Source organism: Phyllostomus hastatus, unplaced genomic scaffold (assembly GCF_019186645.2).
Source record: "Phyllostomus hastatus isolate PE091 unplaced genomic scaffold, TTU_PhHast_1.1 phas_contig_402, whole genome shotgun sequence".
NCBI classification, from domain to species: Eukaryota; Metazoa; Chordata; class Mammalia; order Chiroptera; family Phyllostomidae; genus Phyllostomus; species Phyllostomus hastatus.
Window position 1 is genome coordinate 2,480,954 of NW_025333873.1, and position 25,401 is coordinate 2,506,354.

General features: G+C 45.8%; 1 protein-coding gene across 2 annotated transcripts in view; it reads right to left on the minus strand.

Moving 5' to 3' along the window:
- The window catches only part of BABAM2 (BRISC and BRCA1 A complex member 2), a 338,154-nt gene that overhangs the window by 68,375 nt on the left and 244,378 nt on the right, over positions 1-25,401 (minus strand). For both annotated transcript variants that reach the window (XM_045844469.1, XM_045844467.1), the window contains 3 exons: positions 11,261-11,360; positions 7,964-8,034; positions 4,570-4,652 (listed from right to left, as the gene is read on the minus strand). In XM_045844469.1, coding sequence (XP_045700425.1) covers positions 4,570-4,652; positions 7,964-8,034; positions 11,261-11,360 — 254 coding nt within the window. The remainder of the gene's footprint in view (positions 1-4,569; positions 4,653-7,963; positions 8,035-11,260; positions 11,361-25,401) is intronic.

Here is a 25,401-nt window from a genome sequence, read left to right on the forward strand (position 1 = left end):
TTACAGCGGTACATTGAAAACATTCATCTAACGCAAAATAAGGTGATAGAGGAGGGACGAAAATGGAATGAGACAAAAAGAAGACAAATATCAAAATGCCTGACCCAAATCCAACCATACTAATAATTACATTAAATGTCAATGCATTGAACTCTGGAGTAATGAACAAGAGAGACTGTTAAAATGTCTACAAAAGCAAAACCCAACTGTATGCTGTCTACAGAGGACACACTTTAGATTTAAAGACTCCCCCCAAAAAGATGGTTGAAAGCAGCAAAGGGAAAAATGTAAACCGAGTAAACAGTAAACATAAGAGAAGTGGGATGGGAACATCCACACCAGACAAACAGAGACTTTAAGAGAAGGAATGTCATTAGAGACAAGGAGGGACATTCACACTGATAAAAAGGCCAATCCACCGGGAAGACAGAACAGTTGTAAATGCGTGCGTACCTGCGGGGAGGCAGCCCTTCTGCCCAGCTGCGGGTGAGCAGCAGCCACAGTGCTCTACCGATGGCCCCCCCCAGCCCCTGCCAGGAAACCCTCTCCCCCAGGGCCACGGCTCCGGCTCTCTCCAGCCTCCAGGGACCATGCTCTCCTCTTGCCCCGCAGACCTAGAGGAGGTAAGACTCCCTGCTGCTGCTGACCATCCCTTGTGGTTTTCTTTAACCCTGTCCACACCTCTGAACACCGTCTTTCCACTGAGTTCTCCCTACTTATCTGTGTGATGGGTCATCTATTTCCTGATGGGCCCTTAATCTAGAAAAATCCAAACTTCTAGCTTGGGTTTGAAAGCGACTAGTAGTTGCTTATTAGTATCCATTCTCTCTCACTCGAAGAAATTTGATTTTTAGTTGGGCATTTGCTGTCCAAACTAAAGAACGATACCTCCCAGTCTGCCCTAGCTCATACGCTGAGGCCACGTGAACCAAGTGCTGGAGCAGTGAGATGTGACCAGAAGTGCTGCAGGAGATTTCCTAGAAGTCTCAGTGAACGAGGTCGGCACCCTCCTCCCATCTTTCTTCTATACTGTTACCTACTATGTGGTGGGATGGCTGGAGCTCCAACAGCTTCCTTGGGCTGTAAGCAAGAAAACCACACCCAAGGGTTGGTGGAGTACAAAGCTTGAAGGAACCTGGGTCCTATGTGACCTTTGGACCTGTCATCACAGCCCTAGACTGCCTGCCTATACACGAGTGAGAAGTAAACGTCTATCTTGCAACCCATTGTTAATGGATGAAGGAAGGAAAGAAGAAGTAAATGGATGGAAAAGCTCCATGGCCATAACCATGGCCACAGTCCGCACTCCTGGAATCGCCAGGAAGCCAGGAAGCTGCAGAATCTCCTGAGAGACCCAGAATAAGTACAATGTTTCCCCCTAGGGCATGACTGCTTCCGCACACTCTGGCAGAGTCTGAGGTCAGAGCCGTCTGTCTCCAGAGAGAAGTGCCTCTTTCCTCTGGCGTCCAAAATGCTCAGAATTGTTGCTAGCACATGCCCTCCTGACAGTCCTCTTCCTGGGCCTGGGCACAGTGGGGGAAGGGGGGGGAGCAGGGAGATGTTATCTGGGGTCCTGCCAGGTCTGCAACCTCATGAAGCAGCGCAGCCAGCCACAGAGGGCCGGCTCCATCTCTAGGCACTCCCTTCTTCCTTTACAAGTTCCTGCGACCTCAGAATAATTCACCGCAGTGTTCTATCATTAAGTCTCTGCCACCCCACATTCACATCCCATCTTCACGGAAAAAGGGGGAACAAGTGGTCCCTTGGGTGTTGTAACCAAACAAGCAGATGCTTCCAAAAGAAGGTAAGTGTCAGATGCTTAACTGCATGACTGAATAAAACGCATTATCTAACCAAGCTTCATTCTGATGCAGCAAGTCCTACACAGAAGAAAGAAGCAAAAAGGTGGAAACAATTTAGTTAAAGACAGGCTGTGAGTTAATGATGGAGCAGGAAGCAGCATCCAGATCCCCAGGGACGAGGGCTCATCTGCCAGAAGAGCCCAACGTGGGCAGTGATGCTAAGAGACCAGAAGTGAGCAGACTGGGAAGGAAAGGAGTTGCAGTCCGAGGAAACATTTGGCTAAAAGTAAGTTCAAGGAAGCCCAAGGTCCCTGTAGCTACTCTAATGAGTGCCTGGGAGTTCTAGGTTTCCGAATAAGGTAGTCAATACTAAGTGAAAACATGACTTTGGGACTTGATATTGCATAGACGTCTGACTTGGAAAAGCTACGACAGGAAGGAGGAGAAGGAGCTGTCAGAACTACTGGACATGTGGTACCACGGAGAACACATTCTGGGGAAAAGAGCTTCCCGAGGAAAAGAACTGTTACAGCACTGGAGGCCCTGATAAGAAAGCTGGCAGGAGCTGAGAGGTGCGATGTCCTTTTATCCCTGAACATCACTCTTGCTAGCCACCAATGAGTCGCATGTAAAAACCATAGGTTAGAATGAGCAACGCCAAGGATATCTTTTTCCCCTTATATCTGACAATGGAACACTGAGTTGTTGTTTTTTTAAGTAGAACCACAGCTAGAAACTCAAGTAAGTTTCAGGGAAGAGTTCAGGTTCTGTGCCACTCTGGGATAAAGAAACTGGCCGAAGCGTGCATCTCGTTTAATGTTTGCAGCTGTCCTTCTGTGTGTCCGTCCCTCTGTGTCCTTCTCCCGTAGCTGCTCTGGGAGGACTCAGACTGTTGCCACCACCACTTGAGGCAGCGGACAGATCTCTCTTGCTGAGCTGGACTAGGGGACTCACACCAGACTAATCACCCAGCGACTGTCCAGGGTCACAGGAGACAAACCAGGATGCAATCAGCATCTGTGGTCGGGTCAACAGGCTGTAAAGAGAATCGCTGGGGTCAGGTGGCGGGGCCAAGTGGATATGGCCAACAGGAAGTGAGCTCTCACAAAGGAATTATGGCTCAGAGTGGAGACCAGAGCAGCAACAAAAGTCGGAATCAGAAGTGGTGGCTGGAAGTGCCAGTACGGCCACAGAAGACGGTGAGCGAAGAGGGGACGGCCAGGAGGCCTCGACTGTGAGGCTGCCCCTCCCACCTGGCCCCGTACTGCAGACTAAGCTTTCCATGCAGACGTCCCCGCAGGCCTTAACGACGAGCTTCCCCGTGCACAGATGAGAAAACTGAGGTAGGAGGAGGCTCGTCCTACGAACGTGAACAAGGTCATGTAGTTGGTTGGAGGTACAGCCAAGGTTAAAATCTTCCCCTCTCCAACTCTGTCTGCGCACATGATTAACACAGAGTGAATGCTTACATTTTTCTGACGCGTTTGAGACGGTGGCTCCATGCATGACTAGCTGGGGAACACCAGAAAGGCAGGGAGAGCCAACTCCTCCCAGCACAGCCGCCTCTCAGCGATCTCCACGAGGAGTTAAGGTAAAGTTTGGTCAGAGGCTCTCTGCCCTCTGTCACTATGGACATTTTAGGGTTTCTTCCCTTACTATCTGTTGGTGTGAAATAAGGTAAGACAAACCAATTTAAGAACTATTTTAGCCTAAGCAAACCACAACCAAGAAGGTCAATCTGCTGGGGAATAAAAACCTCCCCAAACCAGTAACCTTGCACCATCTGATAGCTTGGCTAAATAGGACAAAGCTTTGCTTCCTGAAACAGTTTATTAAGGTTAGGGTTAGGGTTAGGGTTAGCTGCTGAGTGAAGTCAGCCCTAACCCACTGCTTTTCTGTAACTTTACCTGAATAAGCTGGAATTTCTTTGCCTTTAGCTTGAAAACTGGGCATTTTGCATTCCAAATTGAATAAAGAAAAAAGGTCTTGGTTACTTGCAACTTAAATATGTCATCATGGGTTACTGGTTCTTATACAACAAAGAAATAAACAAAAGACTCTAAATTATTCATCAAGAGAAAGCTGGACCAAAGTTGATGGCCTTACTGATTAATGTAACAAAACAAACATTCAAATACACCTACTCTGTGGAATAAAACTGAAAAGTAAAGTTGGGAGTACATTGAAACGTCACTCTGCCTCTAAGATATATACATTGAAGGTATTACCAAAGCTGTACGCTTTTAACGTAATAAGGATGATAACCATACGATCAAAGCAAGTATGTTTTGAGTAATCCTGAAAGTTCTGAGACCTGATACTGGAAAGATTCTTTGAAAGAGAAATCTGTCTTGGGAGGAGTTTCTTAAATTCAGCACTGCTGCTATTCTGCACACAATGACTGTTTGGGGGGCAGGTGGGTGGGGGGAATCTGGCCTGTGCACTGTAGGATGCTCAGCAACATCCTTGACCTCTAGCAACTAAAAGCCAGTAGCAATAGCAACCTTAACAACCTCCCCCGCCCCCTCCCCATCCAAATCACAGCAATCAAAAATGCCTTCAGACATTGCCAAATATCCGCTGTGGGGAAAATTACACCTGGCTGAGAATCACTGATCTAGAAGATATTTCTCTTTAAAAGCAGCGATACATACACCGAAGTAAAAGAAACCAAGTCAGGACACGAAAGGTTCCCGTACTCATTAGTACATGTGGTTTCTACATTTTCAAAGGTATGCTGACAGGCTAATAGCAGAAGTATACTCACTGTGTACAAGAAAACAAAAATCTTTCCACATCAGCAGTAGAGTGAGTTTTGTAAAGCCTTCTGCATCGTATTCCACGACACCTCTAGGTAATAAAAACACACACACACACACACAAACAAAAACTCATAAAATAAGGTATAATAGAAACAGAACCAAGTAAAGAATATGTTCATAAAGCCAGGGTTACTGAACCTGAGGCGCATCTAAGGCCAGTGAGTATTAGCACAGGGAGGGTGTGGGTTCGGAAGGACAGCGTCTAGGTTTAAGTTACAGCTGTGCCATTTACTAGCTATTATCATCTCAGGCAAATCACTTAACCTTTGGAGCCTCAGTTTCTTTATGTGTAAAACAACATAATGCTTCCAAACTTCATTACAAGGTTGTGAAAAACAAATAAGATAAACCATAAAATGCTATGCAAATGTGAGTTCCTCGTCACGGGTAAAAGGACACTGGAAGGGACCAGGCCGGCAAGGACGCATGGTCTGTGTAGTGACTGTAAGTGGCACTTTCGTGCAGGCACTGAGCAGTGATGCACAGTGACAACATTATGAAGTTCGGGGTTGCATATTATTTTCTTCCCAAGTATTGGGTTGGCCAAAAAGTCCGTTCAGTTTTTTCCATAAAATAAGACATGTTTTCCATTTTCACCAACAACTTTATTGATTTGGATACTTTGAGTATGTTGGCTATCTCCCACATGATGTAACATTGATTGTTCTCAATTAATGTCTATATTTGATCGCTATCCATCTCACCTGGCCTACCTGACCATGGAGCATCATCATCCAGTGAGAAATCTCCAGCACGCAACTTCACAAACCATTTTTGGCGTGTTCCATCAGTCACAAATCCATACACTGCACCAATAGTTTTATTTCTGCATTTCAGTTGCATTTTCACCTTTCTTGAAATAATAAAGCATAATATGCCAAAAAAGTGTTGCGTATTTTCTTCCGTCTTCAACATTGAAATGGCTACACAAAAATTCACTAATTTTGATGTTTTTATTTTTCAAATGCACACTGATAGGACATTTGCCACAATACAATCTAACAACATTGTTCTGGATGAAGTTAAAGACAACTAAGCGCTACTAGAGCCATCTTACGGGAAAAGCCAAACGAACTTTTCAGCCAACCCAATAACTTGGAATCCTTTCACTGTGTCCCCCTGCCTGCCCCACTGGGCATGAGATGCAGTAGAAGTGTTGGCTGGTGCACAATGGTCCCAGGCAGGAGGCGCGCACCTCTCATGTCAAGGGAGAACCGCTCCTGACAGCTGAGGGGCCCGGCAGGGTTCTGTAGGCTCACTCTCCCCACGGCCTCCAAGAGCTGGGGGCTTGGGGAATGTCACCATAATGCAACGACACTAACTGCACCCCGAGGACAGGGTTCATGTTCTCTGTCATCCAAACCAGAAGGCCTTTGCTGTCCCTGGAGATGTCCTGTCCCTGGCTGAGCCAGGCCAATCAGACCACTGGTACTGGGGGCCACCCGGTTTAAGTTCAGAGACAAAGGAGCGGCCGCACCCACTGTGAAGGTAAAGGAATGAAGACATTGAAGGCCAAGTGATTTGCTCAGAGACTATCTGTATATCATGCAGGTTTGCTGGCTAAGGTCAGTATTTTATTCACCAGCTTATACTTCTTTTCGTGAATTTATAACTAACTCAATATATTACGTCACTGATATCTAAACTTTTTAGATCCTGCATTCCATGGGCAAAAACAAGCACAGGATCCTTCTCATCACGTACACAGGGTTGGGCGAAAGCAGGGTTACAGCTGTTTGTGTGGAAAATGATACAATAGTTAATAAATAGTAATACAGGGTTAAGCTTTCATGTACTCACAACTGTGAACCCACTTTTGTCCCACCTTGTAGAGTGCAGTAATATAGTAGTATTTATACAGAATTTAGTAGTTGTATAACAAAACATACACAAAAATATAGATTAAAAAGAATGAGATTTAAAAAAAAACGTGAAAGAATTTTTGTACGGAGCGAGGGGAGGCACTGGGATATGTGCACCTACTCGGGTGCTCACTGTGCTGGCCTCCTCACTGTCAGCCGTATATGCTACACATGGTCGTGCTTAGAAAAGATATACACCAAAGATGACCTTACTGATAAATGGTGTCGCTTATTAGCCACTGTTTGCATCATAAGTACTTTCTCAAAAGGCTCATAAATAAAGCTGAAAAAACCTGAAGTACTAAAGGGACTCATGTGAGAGACAGTCATACCATTTAGATATTGACAGATCTATTTTGGAAGCATAAAAATTCCACAATGGAGAATGAGAACATTTCTTGAAACTGTTTTGAGGAGTCAGAAATGTTGCTTATAATTATGCCACAGTTTGTAAATGTATACCCTGGGGGGATGGCCAACCTTAGTTTTTATTTCATTTTCTCTTTCCTATTCCACTTTCCTTTGTCCCAATTTCTTCTTTAATTTGGTGTTACTGTATCTATCTTCATATATTTAGAAACCCACTCTGCAATACGGTGGCTGTAACCAGACCACTGAAACCCTGGTGCTTGGCCCCCCAAATGGGTAGAATGATCCATCTGTAACGCAGCCTGGTGGAAAATGCGGTCCTTCTCCCACTGAGCTCTACCTTGCAAAGGAGTGTGGTGAGGCCTCTGCCATCAGGGACAGAAATGGAGCTGCACAGCAGCATTGCCCCGGCCACCTGACGGAGAGGGTGAACATGGGGGGCAGCAGCGGGAGGACATGCCCACCCTGTCACTGCAGTTACACGCTGCCCCCTTTGCCCTCCAAGTGCCTTCTTCCAAGTCTGACTCCCAGTGGGGGTGGGGGTCCTGGTGGGAGGCCTGAGCCCCAAGAACCCGGGCTCCCGCCCTGACGGCTCTGGCTCTTCTGGGCATGTGACTTCTGCCAGGTTACTAAACTTCTCAGAGTGGCAGGGCATCCACCAGTAAAGTGTGTCACCAATGTCTGCCTGGTGCACCTCCCAACGACCGAGAGCCGAGGGAGCCGACAGGGCTGTGCAAACCCTAAAGGGCTCTGTGACGGCAGGCGGGGCTCCCGTCACCACTGCTGTGCTTGGCGCTGGTCATGCTGCTGCTGCTTCAGGGACACATTTCATTTTGGTATTTGCTAAAGCTAAAAAAAGTCTTCCTGGGAGCTTTATTGTAAGCAGTATATGAAATGCATACTGTACGGTTCAGAACTATTTCTTTTAATAGTTGTGTGCTGTTTAACTTAAACTGAAAAGGGAATCTCTGTGAAAATTCTGGACACTATTTCTGGATCAACGTTGTGTCTTAGCTCTTAGATCAATGACTTTTGACTGCATCTCACATTAGGGTCAGCAGGAAGCAAGTGCAATGGTAACATACGGCTCGAGCAAAGACAAACTTACGTGCCAAAGTGACTGAGGAAAGCAGCAATATACTCTCTTCGTTTGTGATATCCTTGAATCACATACTGCACCTGGAACAGGAACCCAAAGCTGAGAAGTTTTTAAATGCTTTATTAAGAAAAACTTCAAAGATTCAGAGGAGTAGAAATAACAGTAAAACGAACACCCGTATTCCTGCCACCTATATTCAACAACCGTGAATATTCTGTCTAATTGCTTCATCTAGCCATCTACCTACCTGTCAATCTATCAATCAATCTAGCTGAAACATTTCAAAGAAAATTAGAGACATCATGATAGTTTGCCCTAAATACTTCAACATGCATCTCCAAAAAACAAGACATGTTCCTGCATAACCACAGTATCGTTTTCACACCCAACACATCCAGCAATCATTCTTTGAATTCATCTAGTATCCTGTCCGTCTGCCAATTTCCCAGTTGTCCCCAAGACATTTTTTTTAAAGCAGGGTATAATTAATCAGGGATTGGGCAACATAATCTGGAAAGCCTTTCAGTCTAGGCTAATGCAGCCTCTCAGGCTGTGTGTCCGAGAGTCTGTGTGTGGGCCTGCCCTTGCATGTATGACAGCGGCTTTTGAAAGAGATTAGGCAAGTTACCTTGCAGGAAGTTCTGTATTCTAGATTCTCTGATTCTTTCCTTTTTCCACTACCCTCTATATTTCCTAGACATGGAAAGTTAGAGCTAAAGGTGTAATTAGATTCAGGTTAACTATTTTTGGCAAAAACATTTATAGCTGATCCTGGCTCGATCATTGGTTACGGCGATCGCCCCGCTGTGGAGGGATGCCGCCCCTCTGCCGCGGTGAGTGAGCCAGGGGCACGCCTCCCGGCGAGTGCATGGATCTGGTTCCCCACGACTTTTCACCCAACGGTTTGTGTAGCTGTTGGAGATCCCTGTCTGAATCAATTATTTCATTAGGGCCTAAAAACTGGTGATTTTTTGAATTCTATCGTTTCTTTTGCATGTATCAGCCGGAATTCTCTGAAAAGAGCTTCCTCTCATCAAACAGGACTATTTAGTTATCCTGAACTACAAGTCATATTGAAAAGGCAGGATAATGCTTAAGTCTTTCTTTTTAAAGTCCTAATATTCGGAATAAGGAGTGCTGCAACAGAAGACTTTATTTTGCCTTTTTATTTTTCCTTGTTATCACCAAATGACAGTTTCTTTTGAAAATTGTGAACTCGCCCTGGCTGGTGTGGCTCAGTTGGTTGGGGTGTTGTCCCGTAGACGGAAAGGTCACGGACAGGTTCAATTTCTGGTCAGGGCACACAGTCAGGTTGTAGATTCAATCCCCAGTCGGGGCACATATGGGATGGCAACCAAAGTTATTTCTTTCTCTCTCTCAAAGCAATGAAAAAATGTCCTCGGGTGAGGATAAAACAATAACAATAAAAATAAAAGTAAAAAAGAATTGTGAACTCAGTAAGCTAGACATCTATCTGAAAGCTAGTTATTTATCCATCAGCTTTTAACACAAAAATACATTCCTTACAATGTCTGCAAGAAACAGTGGGGGAAAGAGATCCCCAAATTGTTTACATTGGCTGTAGCCACAGTGAGTTTCCATGGCTAACAAAAGCTCGAGATAAATTGCTTGAAATAACCTTGACACAATTGGTACTGATAGCCATGTTGTACACTTTAAAAGTAAAACAATTCTATTTATATAATAGGGGTTTATGTCAATTTATAAAAACAGTGCTTACTTTGCAGGCTTAATGCAGGATCAGAAATGTTATTTCAGGAAAAGAAAAACAGATGATAAGTTTGCTTTAAGTGGCTTTGTTTAAAAAGGGGATGAAAACAGTTCTGTATACTTGATTTTAAAAACAGAAAACCATTTTAACAGAAACCCACAACAAAACTGGCTATAAAGATAGATTCCAATGTAATTATGGAAATTCATTTGAAGAGATTGTTTCTAAAAGCAGCCATACTGTCCTCATTTGTAGCAAACAGAAGAATATCCATTTTAAAAGACAAGCAACATTAATGAAAGGGAAACAGATAAGAAAAACAAACTGATTCTTGTATTTCTGGGGAGATGGTATAATTTTTTGAGAAAAATGCATAACTAGAAAATCTCAATTGGAGAGCTTTTTAAAAAGGCTTTTCCACTCAGCTCTGGAAGACCAAATACACATTTTTCTCCTCATTATTGGGACACAGCTTTGAAGGCAGTGCAAAGCCCCACAACAGAAATCAGAATTCTGCCCTCCGATCGGTTTTGGAGTAGGGTGGAGGCTGGAGAATTTGGTCCAATGAGAAGCAACCACCCTGTGAAAGTTAAATGCCCCGGAATCTGTGCCAAGCCCACAGACTGCAGAGTTGCCAGATTTTAGTTTCTCTGACATTTAAAAAATAATATTGAAGCATCTGAAATATTATTGTACGTTTAAGAGATTTTCTATGTAGAGATAAGCTTCTTTTTTTTTTTTTTTGAGACGAGCTATCTTTTGAATGAAAAGAGACAAACAAAAGCTTTTTATTCCAAGGTAATGTGTACAAATCAATAGGAGCAAAGAAAATAGCACTTTGGGAATTAAGCAAACTGAGTCAGCCCATGTAAGGAGAAGAAAGTCAGTATTGCTTGTAGATTAATTATCTCCAGTTTTCAGCTAAATATACTGGCTGGACATTTAAAAAATATATGACGACAATCATTAATGCAAATTCAGCTACTTGCCAATGTCATGGCTCATCAATGCAGCTAACGGACAGCTTCAGAGAGTCTGATGTGCCTGGCCACAGGACCAGCTGACCTGAAACCCCGCCCCGAGGAGCAGGACTCTGGCAAACTGCTCGGAGACATTACAGGGAGAATCAAGAAGTGACTATTAAAAAGGGAGGCACAGAAAAGCAGCAGGAGGTGAAGGCAGCTCTTTAGAATTATCCTAATATTAACTAGTGCAAACACACACAAATACACACACGCACAGACTACTGGAAAGTGAAGGGAGTTAAAAAATGTTAAGCTGTAAGAAGATGTGAATTTAGCAAATAAGTAGGGCATAAAGGAAACTCCAGAAAGGGGAGATACAATGTAAAAGATGAAGGTAAGACTGGAACGAGAGGTCAGAATCCCTAGAAAAGGAAGAAGGTAGGCAAAGAAACAGGGAGGGAAACCAATGAGCCGCAATTCAAAGTAGGAAAGGCTAATGTCAGACGGAGGCTGAAGCTAAGACGGGGTCAAGGGGAGGGGCTTGCACGGTGATGCTGGGTGGGTGCTACACTGGCAGGAGGCGCCTCGCAAGGCAGGGAGCCCCTTTACCTTGTTGGTGAGCAGGTGGCACACTTGAGGAACGTAATCAATGAGACATCCTCCTCCTGGGAAGGCGGGAATGTGAAGAGCTGAGGAGCCTCCAAGGGCGCTGAAAAGACAAGAGCACAATGGGTTCTTTTCCTAGGGCTCAAGCAGTTTAAGAAGTGACACCCTAAACAGACTTGGCTTCCTTCTCTCAGCAAAGTCTGCCCACCAACTGCCTGAATTAATGATGGCGGGAATCAGGCCTAACTCAACAATCACATTTCTGCATTTCAATCTGTTTTGTTAAATCAGCATGTTCATGTTACACATGACTAATGACTAAGGATTAATAACAACTAATGATCCTATCACACAACAATAAAAATCAGCAAATTTTAATTAGCATGGCTAAATGCCTTACTGACATTAATGGGTTGTACCTATCACTGAAACAGACTTTTTACTCTCCATTATGTCCAGCTCAGTGCTCGCAAAGATAAGTCATTCACTAAACACCTTAACAGAACTAAACTGAACGGACGCAACGTTGTAACACTGTAATTGTAACACTGTAATGAAGGCACAAGTTCTGTAGTTTATCAGCTCTGTTGGGCTGGGCAGCCCCCTTGGACTTTACTTCCCTCCTTTTTAGTGTGAGGCAGGGGCCTAGGGCAGGGGTCACAAACTCCAGGGTCTCCTCAGAACAGGCAGGCGATGTGAACGAGTAGAGGAACCGGAAATTGTATGCACAGTGGGAAGGGCTCTCCCTTGCTCAGCTCCAACTGATCTCTGACATGCAGGAACACGAACCTGGTCTTACCAGATTATTTCACCTCTCCTTTTTTAAATCGTGACAACTGATTAAACACTTTCTGAAATACTGTGCTACCTGGTCCCATGTCTGTGGGCTAATGGGGTAAGGAGTCTGCAACTCGTCCAAATAAACATTGACATTCAACTCATCTCCACAAGAAGGTCAAAAATCACTCAGAACTAAGACTCAACGTTACTCCAGTAACAGTTCCCAGAACCTTCATGGAGATTCCCTTCTCAGTTTAAATCAACCAGCATACGATTATTAAAAGAAAATTTTCAGAACCTTATAGCATACTTTTCATATATCCTTAATCTAGGTTTTGTCTTCTTTCCTACTCTTAGTTTCCTTTGGTTCTAATTTGTTTTTTTCTTATTTGAACTTTATTTTAATGTACTATATATTTCTGTAACCCCTTAAACTCTCTACAAAATGATGGAATATAAAGACCCCTAAAATCTGTTAATGCTGTGATTATTCATGACCCACATCCCCACAGCTACAAGATTATGAATGGAAGCAAAACATCTCCAACTAACAGTCTAGAAAAAACAGGAATCTATGATTCCCACATAGTTTAGAGCAGACAGACTCAGGCTAGAGTTACGATACTGGAAATAATACAGGTAACTACTACAAGGTCTCCAGACCCAGCCTGTCTCCCTATTGACTAAACTTCTGAAATCTTGTCTTCCGATAAAGAATATTATCTTTATTTGTGGGAATAAAAACCCGCAAACAAATAAAACCCCAGGTGATGGGAGGAAGTCGACATGGAGTAGAAATGCTCACCACAGGCTTTTTCTACTCAGATGATACCTGAAAAGCATAGGCACTGAGGAAACTACCACAGCACTGGACCAAGCACGACATTAATGAACCATCTGCACTCTGCAACCGCACAGGGTCAGCACCAGCATCGCTTCCACTTGCTCCTCTTGGAGGAGACGCTGGACCAGATTTAGCTTAAAGCCTGAAGAAGGCCAGGACAATTCCCACGACTTCTTGTGACCTGGAGGAAGGCTTTGTAACCCCTCTTTTGCATTAACAAGCACACAGAGGGCACGCATCTAACCGCAGGTTCTAATGGTACCATGAGGATGAAAAGCTGATTTGGAAGAAAATTCTATAGTACAAGAAAAATAAATCCAATATTTACATCCTACAGTTACTTGGTGAAATATCTGTATAACAAAGAATACAGAGGCCCAGGCTTCTCATAGCTACTGAGAGAGCAACAATGCTAAGCATAACAAAATTCCAAAACAATAAAATAATTTGGACAATTCCTTGGAATTCATTGTAATGGGCTGTGACTTGCATAAAATATTACACGGTAAGTTTTTAATCATTCATTAAAGGAATGAAAATAGTCTGTGGCTAATCCTTGAAACTGGAAACTCTCTCTGCCTCTGAAATACAACCATTAAACCAAAATTACCTACAACGATGGAAAGCAGCGTAGGTGTGGATAAATCCAAAGACCAGCTGCTTTGCTGCCAAGCACGTCTCTGCTCTCTGCTTTTGTGATTATCAAGAATTAACACTTGTTGCTAGGAGCTTCCTCATTATCTAATTTCATCCTCCCCACAATTTCAGGGAGGTAGGAATTATCACTGTAATTTTACAGGTGAAGAAACTGAGATTCAGAGAGCAGAAGAAATTTCCCTGGGTTCGCACAAACTAGAAAATGGTAAAGCCAGGATCTGAACTTGGGCCTTCCTGCTGCAAGAGTCCGTGCTGTTATTGCTGAATCATGCGCCTCTCTGACAGCCGGAGAGTTCCACTCTCCCAAGGGCTACAGGAATGAAAGGGAACAGTCAGTCTGGTCTGGCTACCGGTGAGCTGGGCTGGGAGTCCAGTGAGGCCGCAGGGCGAGTGGCACTCAGGCCACTACTAATGCCGCGGCTGTGACGCACGGCCCGTCTCCCTTTACAGTTCTCCACCAAGCAGCAGAGCCAGCCTTCTTCCCAGCTCCGCTCACACCGCATCCTCTCCGGCTCCAGCCATCAAACACCCGGGTTCCCTGAACCCTGGATGTGAAGGACTAACCACTCTGTCATGTCTGATTGTGAATGACTTCGATAGCTGCGCGGGGTGAGCCTCGATGTGGGAAGCCTTTCAGACACTGTAATGGATATTTTAAACGGGAGTCTATTTTTAAAGGACACGTTGCCCCCTTTATTTAGCTCAGCACAGTATAGTTTCTTAGCCTGGGAGCCTACTGAACCTGACTTCTGGCGTCACACACTGATAACTGCTGCTGATTCATGTATAAATATCCGCCTCGTGGGTAAATATTTAACAGCTTGCTATAGCTTGAATGTTGCCCTGATCGTGCTGAATAAACAAAGTTAAGTGCCATAAAATAAAAGAGCTATTCTGTTTTGAAAGGGTACGAGGTGGAGGTAAGGCCCTGTGATCTCTAACTATTTAATATTCACGAATCAAAGTACACGGGGCTGAGTGTGTGCAACAGAAAACTCACTCGGCGCCGAGATTCCAGGGCTCACTGAGCTGTCCCCAGGAATGCAGGGCTGGCTGGAGAGAAGGCAGAGCCCGACTGACCCACCGAGGGGCTGGGCAGGGGCGGCAAGAGATGAAAGGGCCCACGTGCTGTGGATCCTTCTGATCTCCAGAGCAGTGCAGGGAGAGGGCAGGGTGACAGGGGAGGGCAATACTGGTGTGGCAGAGTCTCGGGCTGAACTTGGGAGGAGAAAGGTGAAAAGGGCTGTTTTGAGAAAGTACTTTCTATCTCGTTATGGAGTGAAATGAAACAGGCGATTAGGTGATTATTTTTTAGAACTGAAACTGTAGATATAAATTAGAAGGACGAGGCCAGAGTTTGAGAAGCCTTCCCAACAATGGGGTTGAACAGACCAAAAGGTAACCAGAAAAGCTTTTAATGTCTCATTGGCTCTAAAAGTCAAATGTAAAAACTGTCTATGTTAAGTGTATTAATACCATTGTTTTTCATGCAAATAACAGCTAATAGAGCCCTTCGTGAACCTTGCTGTTTGCAAATATTCAGAGCATTTCTAATGCTGGAGACTTGCTGTGGCCACAGTGCGACAGCAGGAGGGAAATATTTTTGGGCATTTTGACATGAAAAAGTGCAAGGAGTCAGCCTGTCTGAAAGCTTGACTTGGGACGATGGGGTTGGATTTTGACCTATCAGAGGAGAGCAGGTCCCTCCTGGCTGGGGTTCTGGGTTACTGGCCAAACAAAACGAGCAAACTGTGCCTGGGCACTAGAGCAAGCCAGAAGGGCCGGTGAGTCTTGCTTCCTGCTTCTGCCAAGTTTGCTCTTTGGTTCCACTCAACATTCTCATCGGGGCGGTGGGAATGACCCAGCTCCCAAGAAGACCTGTCTCTCTCAGGGGTTAAAGGGTTTGAGTAACAATAAGAGCTACATTAACGTTCAAATAGTACCAAGTTCTGCAAGTACAACTTTATTCAGAAATGGCTCTTGTTCCACTGTTCTGTGCCCCAGGGTTCTGTTCAGGAGCTGTCAGTCAGAGACCCTGGGGTCAGCCTCAGCGACCTGCTTTCCCCCTCCACAGCACAGATGGGGACTTCCAGGTGCTAGACAGACATGAGCTTCCACTAGCCCCCGAGTTAAGAGAAATCCTAAGGAGAGGTGGGCCTTCAATTCAACAACCACTAACTGCACGCTGAATTCTGTTTAAGGTCTTGCGTTTCCCATTCTGAATATGTAACTAGGGCACACTGTTAGTTCCCCTCAAGGCTGGGAAAGGCCGGGGACCTCACGAATCTGCGGCCCTCTATAATGTCAGAGTATGTTCCCTTGTGGCCTGCCAGGAAAGCCATGACAATAAAACAAGAGTCACTGTTATTTATTGAGTACCCGCTTTTGCCAGGCGCTCTAACAGGCATTTTGTGATCTCTAAACCTTACAAGAACCCTGCCAAACAGACTTACTTAGCCCAATTTACAGATGCAGACACTGAGGTTCTAAGAGTCTAAGTATCTTGTCCAAGATTACTCAGCAAGGAAGTTGCAGAGACGGGCTTGAATCCCAGCCATTCTCACCCCAAAGCCTCTGTCCTTCTCCATGTGAGAATCTATCACAGAAAGATGATGTGAAGCTTATTGAAACAGTAGAATAAGTGGCTGAAATTATCCTCAGAAAAGCTTTCATCCATGAAATTCATCATCTTGTCATCTCACTTTTTCTTAAGACATCTTATGTCACAACAAGTTAACTTGGTAGGATAAAAAAAAATATATAGGATCTGAAAACCCAGCAGTATGTAAATACCACATTAAAGAGAGACTCTTAAAAAAGCAACAACAACTGCATTTTCTTTTTCCTAGTAAAGCATTTTCAGAGCACGGTTAGCCCTCATCTCGTTTTATAGATTTGACTCTGAGCCGTCTCCAGGGTCTCTCTGGATTACTCAGTTAAACAAAATCAAGGTGTAATTCAAAACGCAAAAATCTCGACCAGTCTAACAGGAGATGAAAACAAAAGATCAGAATGACAAGGGAAGCTGGTACATAGAAGAAGATTCGGGGAGTTCAGCTCAACACGAGGCTCACTGAAGTGTCGACACAGGCCTGGCCCCCTCACGCCTGTGCCCGGGCCCGGGCCTCCACTCAACACGCTTCCAGCAGGAACCGGGTCTTTGTTTAGAGTGGTGTACTACCAGGTTTGCTTCCCAGTAAAGCACTGCATTCCGTTTCCTGCTTCCCATTTTTAGAGGGGCATATAAACATGGAAATGTTCTGAGACAATAATAAATATGATGAAATACTCAAACAATGTTCCTCGGGCACAAAGTCTAAAGAAGTTGAAATTGCGAAGTTAAATTACTTAGAAGGCTATGAAATTATTAAATAGAATAATTTTAAAAATGTGAACGCATACTATATGAATACTTTAAATCAGCTGCTCTTTGCTGAGGCACAGTCCATGGGAAGGGAGTTTAAAAGGCGGCGTGAGGAATTTAGCTGGAAAGGGAGCTCTCCACAGAATGGGGCGGCGAGTACAGCTCCGCTCACGCAGCACTGTGGATCAGGTGCTTCTCCTGTACGACACCACCGCCTCCTCTCACTACTCTGTGAGAAAAGCGTTGTCCCACTCTACAGATGAGAAGGCTGGGGCTCAGAGGAACACCGTACCCTAAGGTTGCATGGGTGGTAAATGGCAGAGAAGCACCTAAATCTAGGCCGTCCTGCCCTGAATCCACCCCACTGGCAGGTCTTCAGTTATCACTTCTGTGACTTCTGAACCCTGGTCAGGACCTGCTACCTGGTTCCACGCATGTGAGATTCATTGGGCCCCTGGCTTGGGTGTTTCAGGCAGATACCTGGGCCGATGGAGCCCCTGTGGCTGTTTCTGGGAACAGTTATGAAACTTATTCGGGTAGCTGAACTGAATGATCAGGGCCTTGTTCACTCTGGACAAATGGACCCCTGGAAACCGGAAGAACTCTGAGGGCCAGAGGACCTGATGGAGACTTCCCAGTGGGCAGGGCGGGTGCAGGCAAGGAGCCTTTACACCTAGAGCGAAAGGACGATGGGAATGTTGTAATTGCAAACAGAATGGGTCTAATGACATGAACACTAACCATGTTTTTGTTCAGAAATGTGTATTCTAAGTTTGTTAACATCGCAAAAAAAGCCTTTAAGGGACAGTAATCTTAACAGATGTCCACCATCAGGATTTTGTTAGCATGTGGGAAAGCATTTAAAGTAAGCTCCCTAAAACAACAATGGTCTTAGCAGATGTTCTATTAAAATCTGGTATAAACTATTTATAATGATGCCCGGCCATGCAAGATGGACAGGCTAAGGGAGAGAAAAGCCTTTTTCCTTTTGCTGCATTAAAAAAAACTTCTTAAAAAATTGATTTCAGAGAGAGAGGAAGGGGTCGGGGGGAGTGGGGAGAGCGTTCCATTTATTCACGCAGTCATTGCTGTTTGCTGTGCGTGCCCTGACCCAGGTTCAAACCTGCAACCTTGGCGTATCCGGACGACGCTCCAACCAACTGGGCTACCTGGCCAGGACGCCCTCTCGTTGCATTTTGATCCCTGACCTATTACTTATAGCTGCTTTCATCACAATTTCTTTAAGAAGTGGAATTGTTTTCAAATACCAGTCAGGAATGAGTGAATTTACTATGAGCTTGTTATAAATTTACAACTTTCAGGCTCCAGTGAATGACTTTACTGCTCTGCTATTAACATGCAGAGGTTACTTTTTCTATAAATTACCTTTAAATCATATTTACTGGGAAAAAAACCCCAACACATACATAGATCAAATCATCATACTGTACATTTTCAATATCCTACAATTCTGTCAATTATACTTCAGTAAAGCCAGAACATAATCAATGCATACAATAGTTACCCTGGACTAAATCCACAAGCATTTTTGTAACTCCCTCCTCCTTGCTGCACACAGGTTTTGATGGTGGTCAAAGACAGATGCAGAGAATTAGAAAGCAATCCCTCCACCTGACTGACAGTACTGAAGGCTCGGGCACATAAACAGCGTCAGACAACTTCATGCACACGTTACTGTCGCTGTGGTCACACAGCTCACACGTGGGGAGCTGGAGAACGAGACGACCCGGGCCCCGGTACACAGCACTTCACAATGTTTCCAAATGCTACCCAGCTGGTTTTTTACAACAGCCTTACAAAATAGGTAGCAGGTGTGAATCTCAGCCGGTTTCATTATTTAACATACATCTTTCATACTGATAATTTCCAAGTTTATACTCTAGCTCAGACCTTCCTCTAACCTGGGACCTGTACAGCCAACTGCCTACTCAACACCTCCACTTGTGTGTCTCAAATGCACCTCCAACGTAACTGCTCACCAGCAAACCCTGCATGCAAAACCTATGGCTCTAGCACTCAGCTCGTTTCAGTCAACGGCAGCTCCAACCCACTGGTTTTGCAGACCAAAAACCTCAGTCACCTTTGACTCCTCTTCCTCATACCCCATGTTCAATCAGCTGGGTCCAGTCTCCCATAACCTCTCACAGGAACTACTGCCTTCATGGATGAGCTGGGGCTGCGCCCACCTCACGGCACTAGCCCAGTTCTTCCGCTGTTCCCTCTTCCCGGAACTCTCTTCCCACCTGCAGGGCTTGCTCCACCCCCTGCTTCGGGTCTCACTCAAACGTCAGCTTCTCAGAAGGCTTCCTGAATAGCCTATTTAAACAACCCACCTCCATCTCCGTGTCCCCTCTTCTTCGTTTCACTTTTTTGGGGGGCATATATCTCCATAAGACATTCTACATGTTTTATTTGTCTCTCCCCACCCCACCACCCTTCACTATAATATAAATTCCTCCAGGATGGGAAACCTGGTTTTATTCACCGCAGTAATACCAGACACAAAAAGAATGTCAAGTTCCTAGGAAACAACAAGTATTTGTGTCCAGAGTGGACATCAAAAGTCATTAAATGCATATGTATCTTTTCTGAAATAGTCTCTGTGAAAAGGAAGGTCTGAAGGGTGTAGGACAGGGGCTGGCCAACTTTCCCAGTAAAGAGCCAGGCAGTAAGTACTGCTGGCTTTGCAGCCGTAAGGTCTGTCGCAACGATTCAACTCCGATGCTGTGGCACAAAAACAGCCACGGACTACACGTAAACAAACGAGCACATCTGTGTTCCAATAAAATTTTATTACAGGCACACTGAAATGTGAATTTCACATAATTTTTACGAGTCGCAAAATATTATTCTTTCAATGTTTTACTAATTGTTTTAAAAAACGTGAAAATCGTTCTTAGCTTGCAGGCCATACAAAGCAGGCGGCAGGCCAATCTGGCTACTGGGCTGCAGTGTGCCGCCTCTTGATCTGGGGTCACAGCATCATCACTCGACAGTTCCGCAGATGCCGACGGCAGGGAAGCAGCCAGTGAGAAACATGGGCAAAGGGGCCTATGTTAGCTAAGAAAACTGAAAAGCCGTTGAACCATAAGCATTAGCCTCTTTCAGGCGAGGGTGAGGAGAACATTAGGCAACTCATGGACTGACTGTGGGAGTTCTCATAATGACGCTGGATTGGAACTGTGCAAGAAGGAGCTATTTATATGATTTCGAAGGAAGCTTGAGGCACATTCTGGTACTTTTTACTTCTATGCTAGGTGAAAAAGCTGCCTACAAAAGTGTTCCTCCCACCCAAAATACTAGCTGTTAGTCGGTGACTGATCCTCAGAAATATTAAGATGAATCATATATGCTCTTTTCACAGTGCAGAAAAGATAATTTTAAAGCTCAGAAATGTCACTTTGGGTAGTCACAAACCATACAATCGGAAAGCTGGCCAGCCTGAAAATTGTAAATAAATAAAACCCTGTTCCTGCGCAGAAACTTTCCCCTCATTTAGATTCCAGTGCCTGTTTCAGGACTTGCCGCCAAGGTCGGCCGGCGTTAAAGCATGTTGGGTCCCATAATCTGATGATGGCAGGCAGCCTTTGTTCTCAGCCCCACTCCCCTGGGGCCCAGCTCTGGGAACTGCTGTTCCCGGGAACCCGGCACACTCAGTCTTGACGTCCTCGAGTTCTCAGGCTGCGGCCTCCCTGTCTGCGGAGCTCTGCCTGGGCTGGCATGAAAGGCACAGCGCACAGCGGGGCTCAGCCTTCACCCAGGCGCGGGGAGAGGGACCACGAGCTTCTTTCTTCTTCCTGCTTGGAGGAACAGGTAGTTTTGTCTTTGATCCTAAGGTCTGTTTTCTTTCTCTCATTACTGAACAGTTCACTCCCAATCTCCCCCAGCCCCTCCCTTGCCCTTTTTTGCAACTTCATCATTTTTCCACATTGCACCGTTTGGCACAGGAGGAGGAGGGAACCACATCAAATAAAGGAATGCAACCACAAAAGCTGCCTCGAGAAGCAAGGCCCCCACGATTTTGTGTGTGTGTGTCAATTTACCATTTTTAGACTTGTTCTCCCATAATCAAATCCTCCCTATCGTGTTAACAATGTGGTGGTGTGTCAATACATTGGAATTCTGCTTCAATCAGCAACCCAGAGCTAAATAGGAAGATGAAGCAACAAAATCTTGGTCTTACTGCTAACCTTGAGCTAGGCCTGTACTTAGGATGGGGATGTTGGCTTCCTGATGGTTCGCCAGCCAAGCCTTCAGAGCGCTGAGAGCGCTCAGGGCTGTCAGCAGAGGCCCAAAGCCACGTCTCGAGCGTTATTTAGGCACGCTTCTGCTCCTGCGGGAGGAACCATCATTCTGGGCACCACACGCTGAAGCATGCAGCACCCCAAATTTTAGTAAGTTTGCAGAAATTTAAAAGACACATTCAGCTTATTGGCAGCAATTCTGGGGTTTGGCTCTGTGACACCTAAGATGTCAGCAGTTATCACAAAAGGGCTGTGTCAAGTTAAAGTGGGTTCTAAAAAATGAAAAACATGTGTCCATCATATAAACTATTCAGGGACAACAATGAGGTGCCACGATTCCAAACTCTGGAAGTCACTATTCCATGTCCTCAGGATATGTGTTACAGTTAATGTTCAACAAGAGCTGGCTAATAGTCATCGCAGATGAAAACACCAGGTAGATGTAGTGATTTTATCTTCTGTGACTAACTTGGAAGTGTTTCTGTTGTTTGGGTTTGGTTCACATGGAGCAGTCACACACCACTCTGGTTAGTGGCGGGAGTCAGCCTGTTGCTGAACATGCCCTGCAGCCGACAGAGGCGGTCAGCGCAGAGCTGCTGGGCAGCGGCTCCCCCATCTTCACCCGCCCCAGCACACCCAGGCCGCGTGTCCTCTCTCTCCGGAGACCCCTGGGGAGAAGGGGAGGGGTAGGAGAAGAAACACCCCTTTCCCATCCCTGTTGTAGGGTAGCATGCTAGACTCTCCTCCAGGTAGAGAAATATGCAACTTGAAAAATAGAAATAAAAATCCCCAAACCCTATACCTGGTTCTGATGTGAACAGGACAGACTTTTCAACTGCTGCCACCCCAGCATGAGAATCACTGTGTCGAACATACAGAAGGAGGAGTCTCACGTCCTAGAAGTCAGAGCCCTTCCCAACTAATATGTGAAGCTACTGTCAACTTTGGCAATATTCAGCCTGGCCCCAACTCCACCTTTAAGAGCGTAACCACCTATGTTGTTCCAGTTGCCCATTCATGTTCCCGCCCCTTTCCCAGCTCCTCCTCCCCATCACATCGCCACAAGTGTGATCCAGCTAAGGCGGCAGACAATGAAGGGCAGCGGGGACTGCTTGCTTAAGCAGCCCCTCTCCACGGTCTGCTGATGCAGCTGAGGTGCCCGGCCCTGGAGAGCTACGGCCCCAGGAATGGTCCGCAAATGTGCACCAGGGACACCGACTCAGGATGGGCGTGCTGCTCCCCTCCACGAACCACCCCTGAAGGCAGCGCGCCCCCAAAGCCACCGGGAAAGCAGGGGCCTTTTCTGGAGCACACCGGGGAGAGGAAATCCAGGGGAATCTGAAGAGGTGAGGCACTGAGGAGGCTATAGTATAATGAGAATTTTAACAATAATAACATGTATTCAGTAGATCCCTGTCCTTTAAACAACATTTTATCTTCATATTGTTTACTTATTAATGGAGAAAAGTGGGAGTTCAATTCTGTTAATGTCCATCTGTGCAAAATTGGGAGCCTATTTATAAGTAGCATAATTTATTTACCCATATCCTTTACTTTAAAAAAATCCATAGGTTTAAATACTATTTTTATCAAATTTTCTGAGATAAGATGATTCAAAACAGTTCCGACAGTAAGCAAGGGCCTGCACACCTGCAGGGCAGGCCTGAGGCGAAGCAGCAGGAGCCCCGGGGGACTGCCAGGTCCGGCAGCGCAGGGCACTCCGCGTCTGTGGGGGACCCGATAGTCCAGAAGGCGGGTGTGTTTGCTTTCTTTAACCAGGGGGCAGATGCCACGGAAGAAGGAAGGCTCAGTCACAAAGGACCCGGGTTCTGGTAAATGCAGACAGGACAACGCCAACTGAATTGGCTAAAAATAATTCAGGTTGAATTAAAAACATACTTTCTTGGTTGCTTCAGAATTTTGATTTTCTTAAGCTTTCAAAATCAAAACACTCCACACTCATTAACAGAGCAATAGGAACAGCAGAGCGGGAACTGCACACACAACCCACTTTAAAAGCCGTGTGTGCGGCTGAATCCTGACCCTGCGGTGGGAACACATCGATACCGCATCGGGGGCGTCTACAGGCCTGAAGTAATTCACTCACATTCATGCAGAAGGCGCTGAATGGACCTTGTGGTATGATAAGGATTCAGTTCAAGACACTCCTAACTCTCAGAAATGCTGGTACTCTCCCAGAGTAACAATCCCATAGAGGCTGATGTGGGTATTTATAGTCTTTGAGGCAGGGAGGGGCCCGCAAGATCTGGGCCACCTGGCGAACCCTGAGCGCCCAAGTACACAGGGCTTAGTGGTCTACCCCAGGGCTTCCGGCCACTCAGGAGTCGCCCCGGGCCGCATCAGTTCCTGCCTTGCCCAGTCTACCAAGACTGCTTCTCAATACGGGCTGCAGCAAACTCAGGACAGCTCACTTTTCTGGAGGCTTCCTCATTTCTCTAGGAAATGGCCTGGGTCAGGGCGACTTCAGAGCAGGGGAGCCCTGAAGCTCACTGACACCACATCCGCAAACTGTTACGCTGCAGCCATGCTCAGAGCCTGGGCAGCGACCATCCCAACTGACCCCCAGAATCAACATGCGGATTGGGCATGTCTGAGAGAGGGGAACATCCTCGGAAGGGTGAGGACCGACGCCAAACACCAGAGAGAGTAATGACCAGTTCATGCGGGTAGGGCCAACTCACAAACGTCCACAACAAATTTCAAACGACTGAAATACCTCTCAATTGAGCAGCTGAATACGTTAAAGTGACACCTTCCAGTGGAGTACCGTGTAGCTGCTAGAAAGAATGAAAGTGACCTACAGGTCCTGATTTAGAATAATGGCCGTGATATATTGTTAGAGAAAAAAAAAAAGCAAGTTGTAGAATAGCACATAATATATCATACCATTTTTATAGCCAAATTAAAGCAACAGCAGCAAAAACCCAACTGGGTGAACAGGGACAACATGGTGAAAATACTAAACCCACAAACTTGGCATTCCCCAGGAAATCGGATTTCCCTCTGCCTTCTGAGTGAGGAGAAGGCTTGAGGCCTACTGTGCTGAGGAAGGGGGCAGCACCACCCGGGCCAGAGAGGCCCCCCGACAGAGGGAAGGAGGAGGGTGCACCGCTGATGAGCATGTCCTCCGGATGGAAACGGACAGAAACTGGCAGCAGGGGGAGAGATTCAGAGAACGGGGTCTGCCCGGGGGTCTCCGAGGCCTGCCCTGGGCCTCAGTGGAGGGAGGGGAGAGAGGCCGGCAGAGAGAGGCAGTGGGTGCAAGGACAGCTCTAGATTCACGGAGGGAAATCCAAACGGAGGGGTTTTCAACTCCACTTCCCACTTGCGGACGAGGCGATCACGTCGTAGAGTGACTTTCAGAGGAAGAGGGAGCGGCGGTGACACAAAACGATGGCATTTCACCTTGTGTATTTTGTTCTTTGGTGGTACTGCAATTGGGGTTGGTGGTTCCAGTCAGCACACACTACTTTTGGTGCGGGGGGCGGAAAGTGGAGAGACACACACACACACACACCAAGGGGGTAAGTGAATGAGAGGAGCAGAAGGAGCGGAACTTGGTGAGTGAGTGCAGGTGCAACAGGAAGGGCAACGACCAAATGAGCGAAGCGCCTGAGTGGCGTGCACAGCATTGCGCAGTTTGGTTTGGCTGGGGGGCTGGGAACCTGGAAGTCCAAGGGCTTTGGGATTTCACATCATCGATCTGAATTCTACCATTTAATAGAAGAACAGTAATAACAGCTGACACATACTGAGCACTTTTCACGAACCAGACATTGTACTGCCAGCTTGCATTCATTAGCGTCACTCCACCCCTACACAAGCTCTGTGAGGTCGGTAAGTCTTACAGCTGAACAGTGAGGTTTGGCGGGTTAGGTAACTGGGTCAATGAACTCATCCGGTAAATGATGGGCACTGGGTTGAACCAGGCCATCCGACTCCTGAAGCCACATATTTCACCAGCACTCCACTCCCTGCCTCCCCCACAGAACATCAGGCACATCTGGCCATCGGGGCTTTAGCAACCACGCAGCTTTTCTGGTGTCCCGTCTTCTTAGATGCACAGTGAGGACGGGGCCAAGTAACTCAAATACCTTCCAGTTCTGTCATTCTACCGTGGTCTAATGCAGTAGTGAAGACAGGAAGGTAGCTATTTGGATTCAAAAAGCTAGGGGTATATTTTATTAAAGAAAGCTTTACAAGAACTATAAGA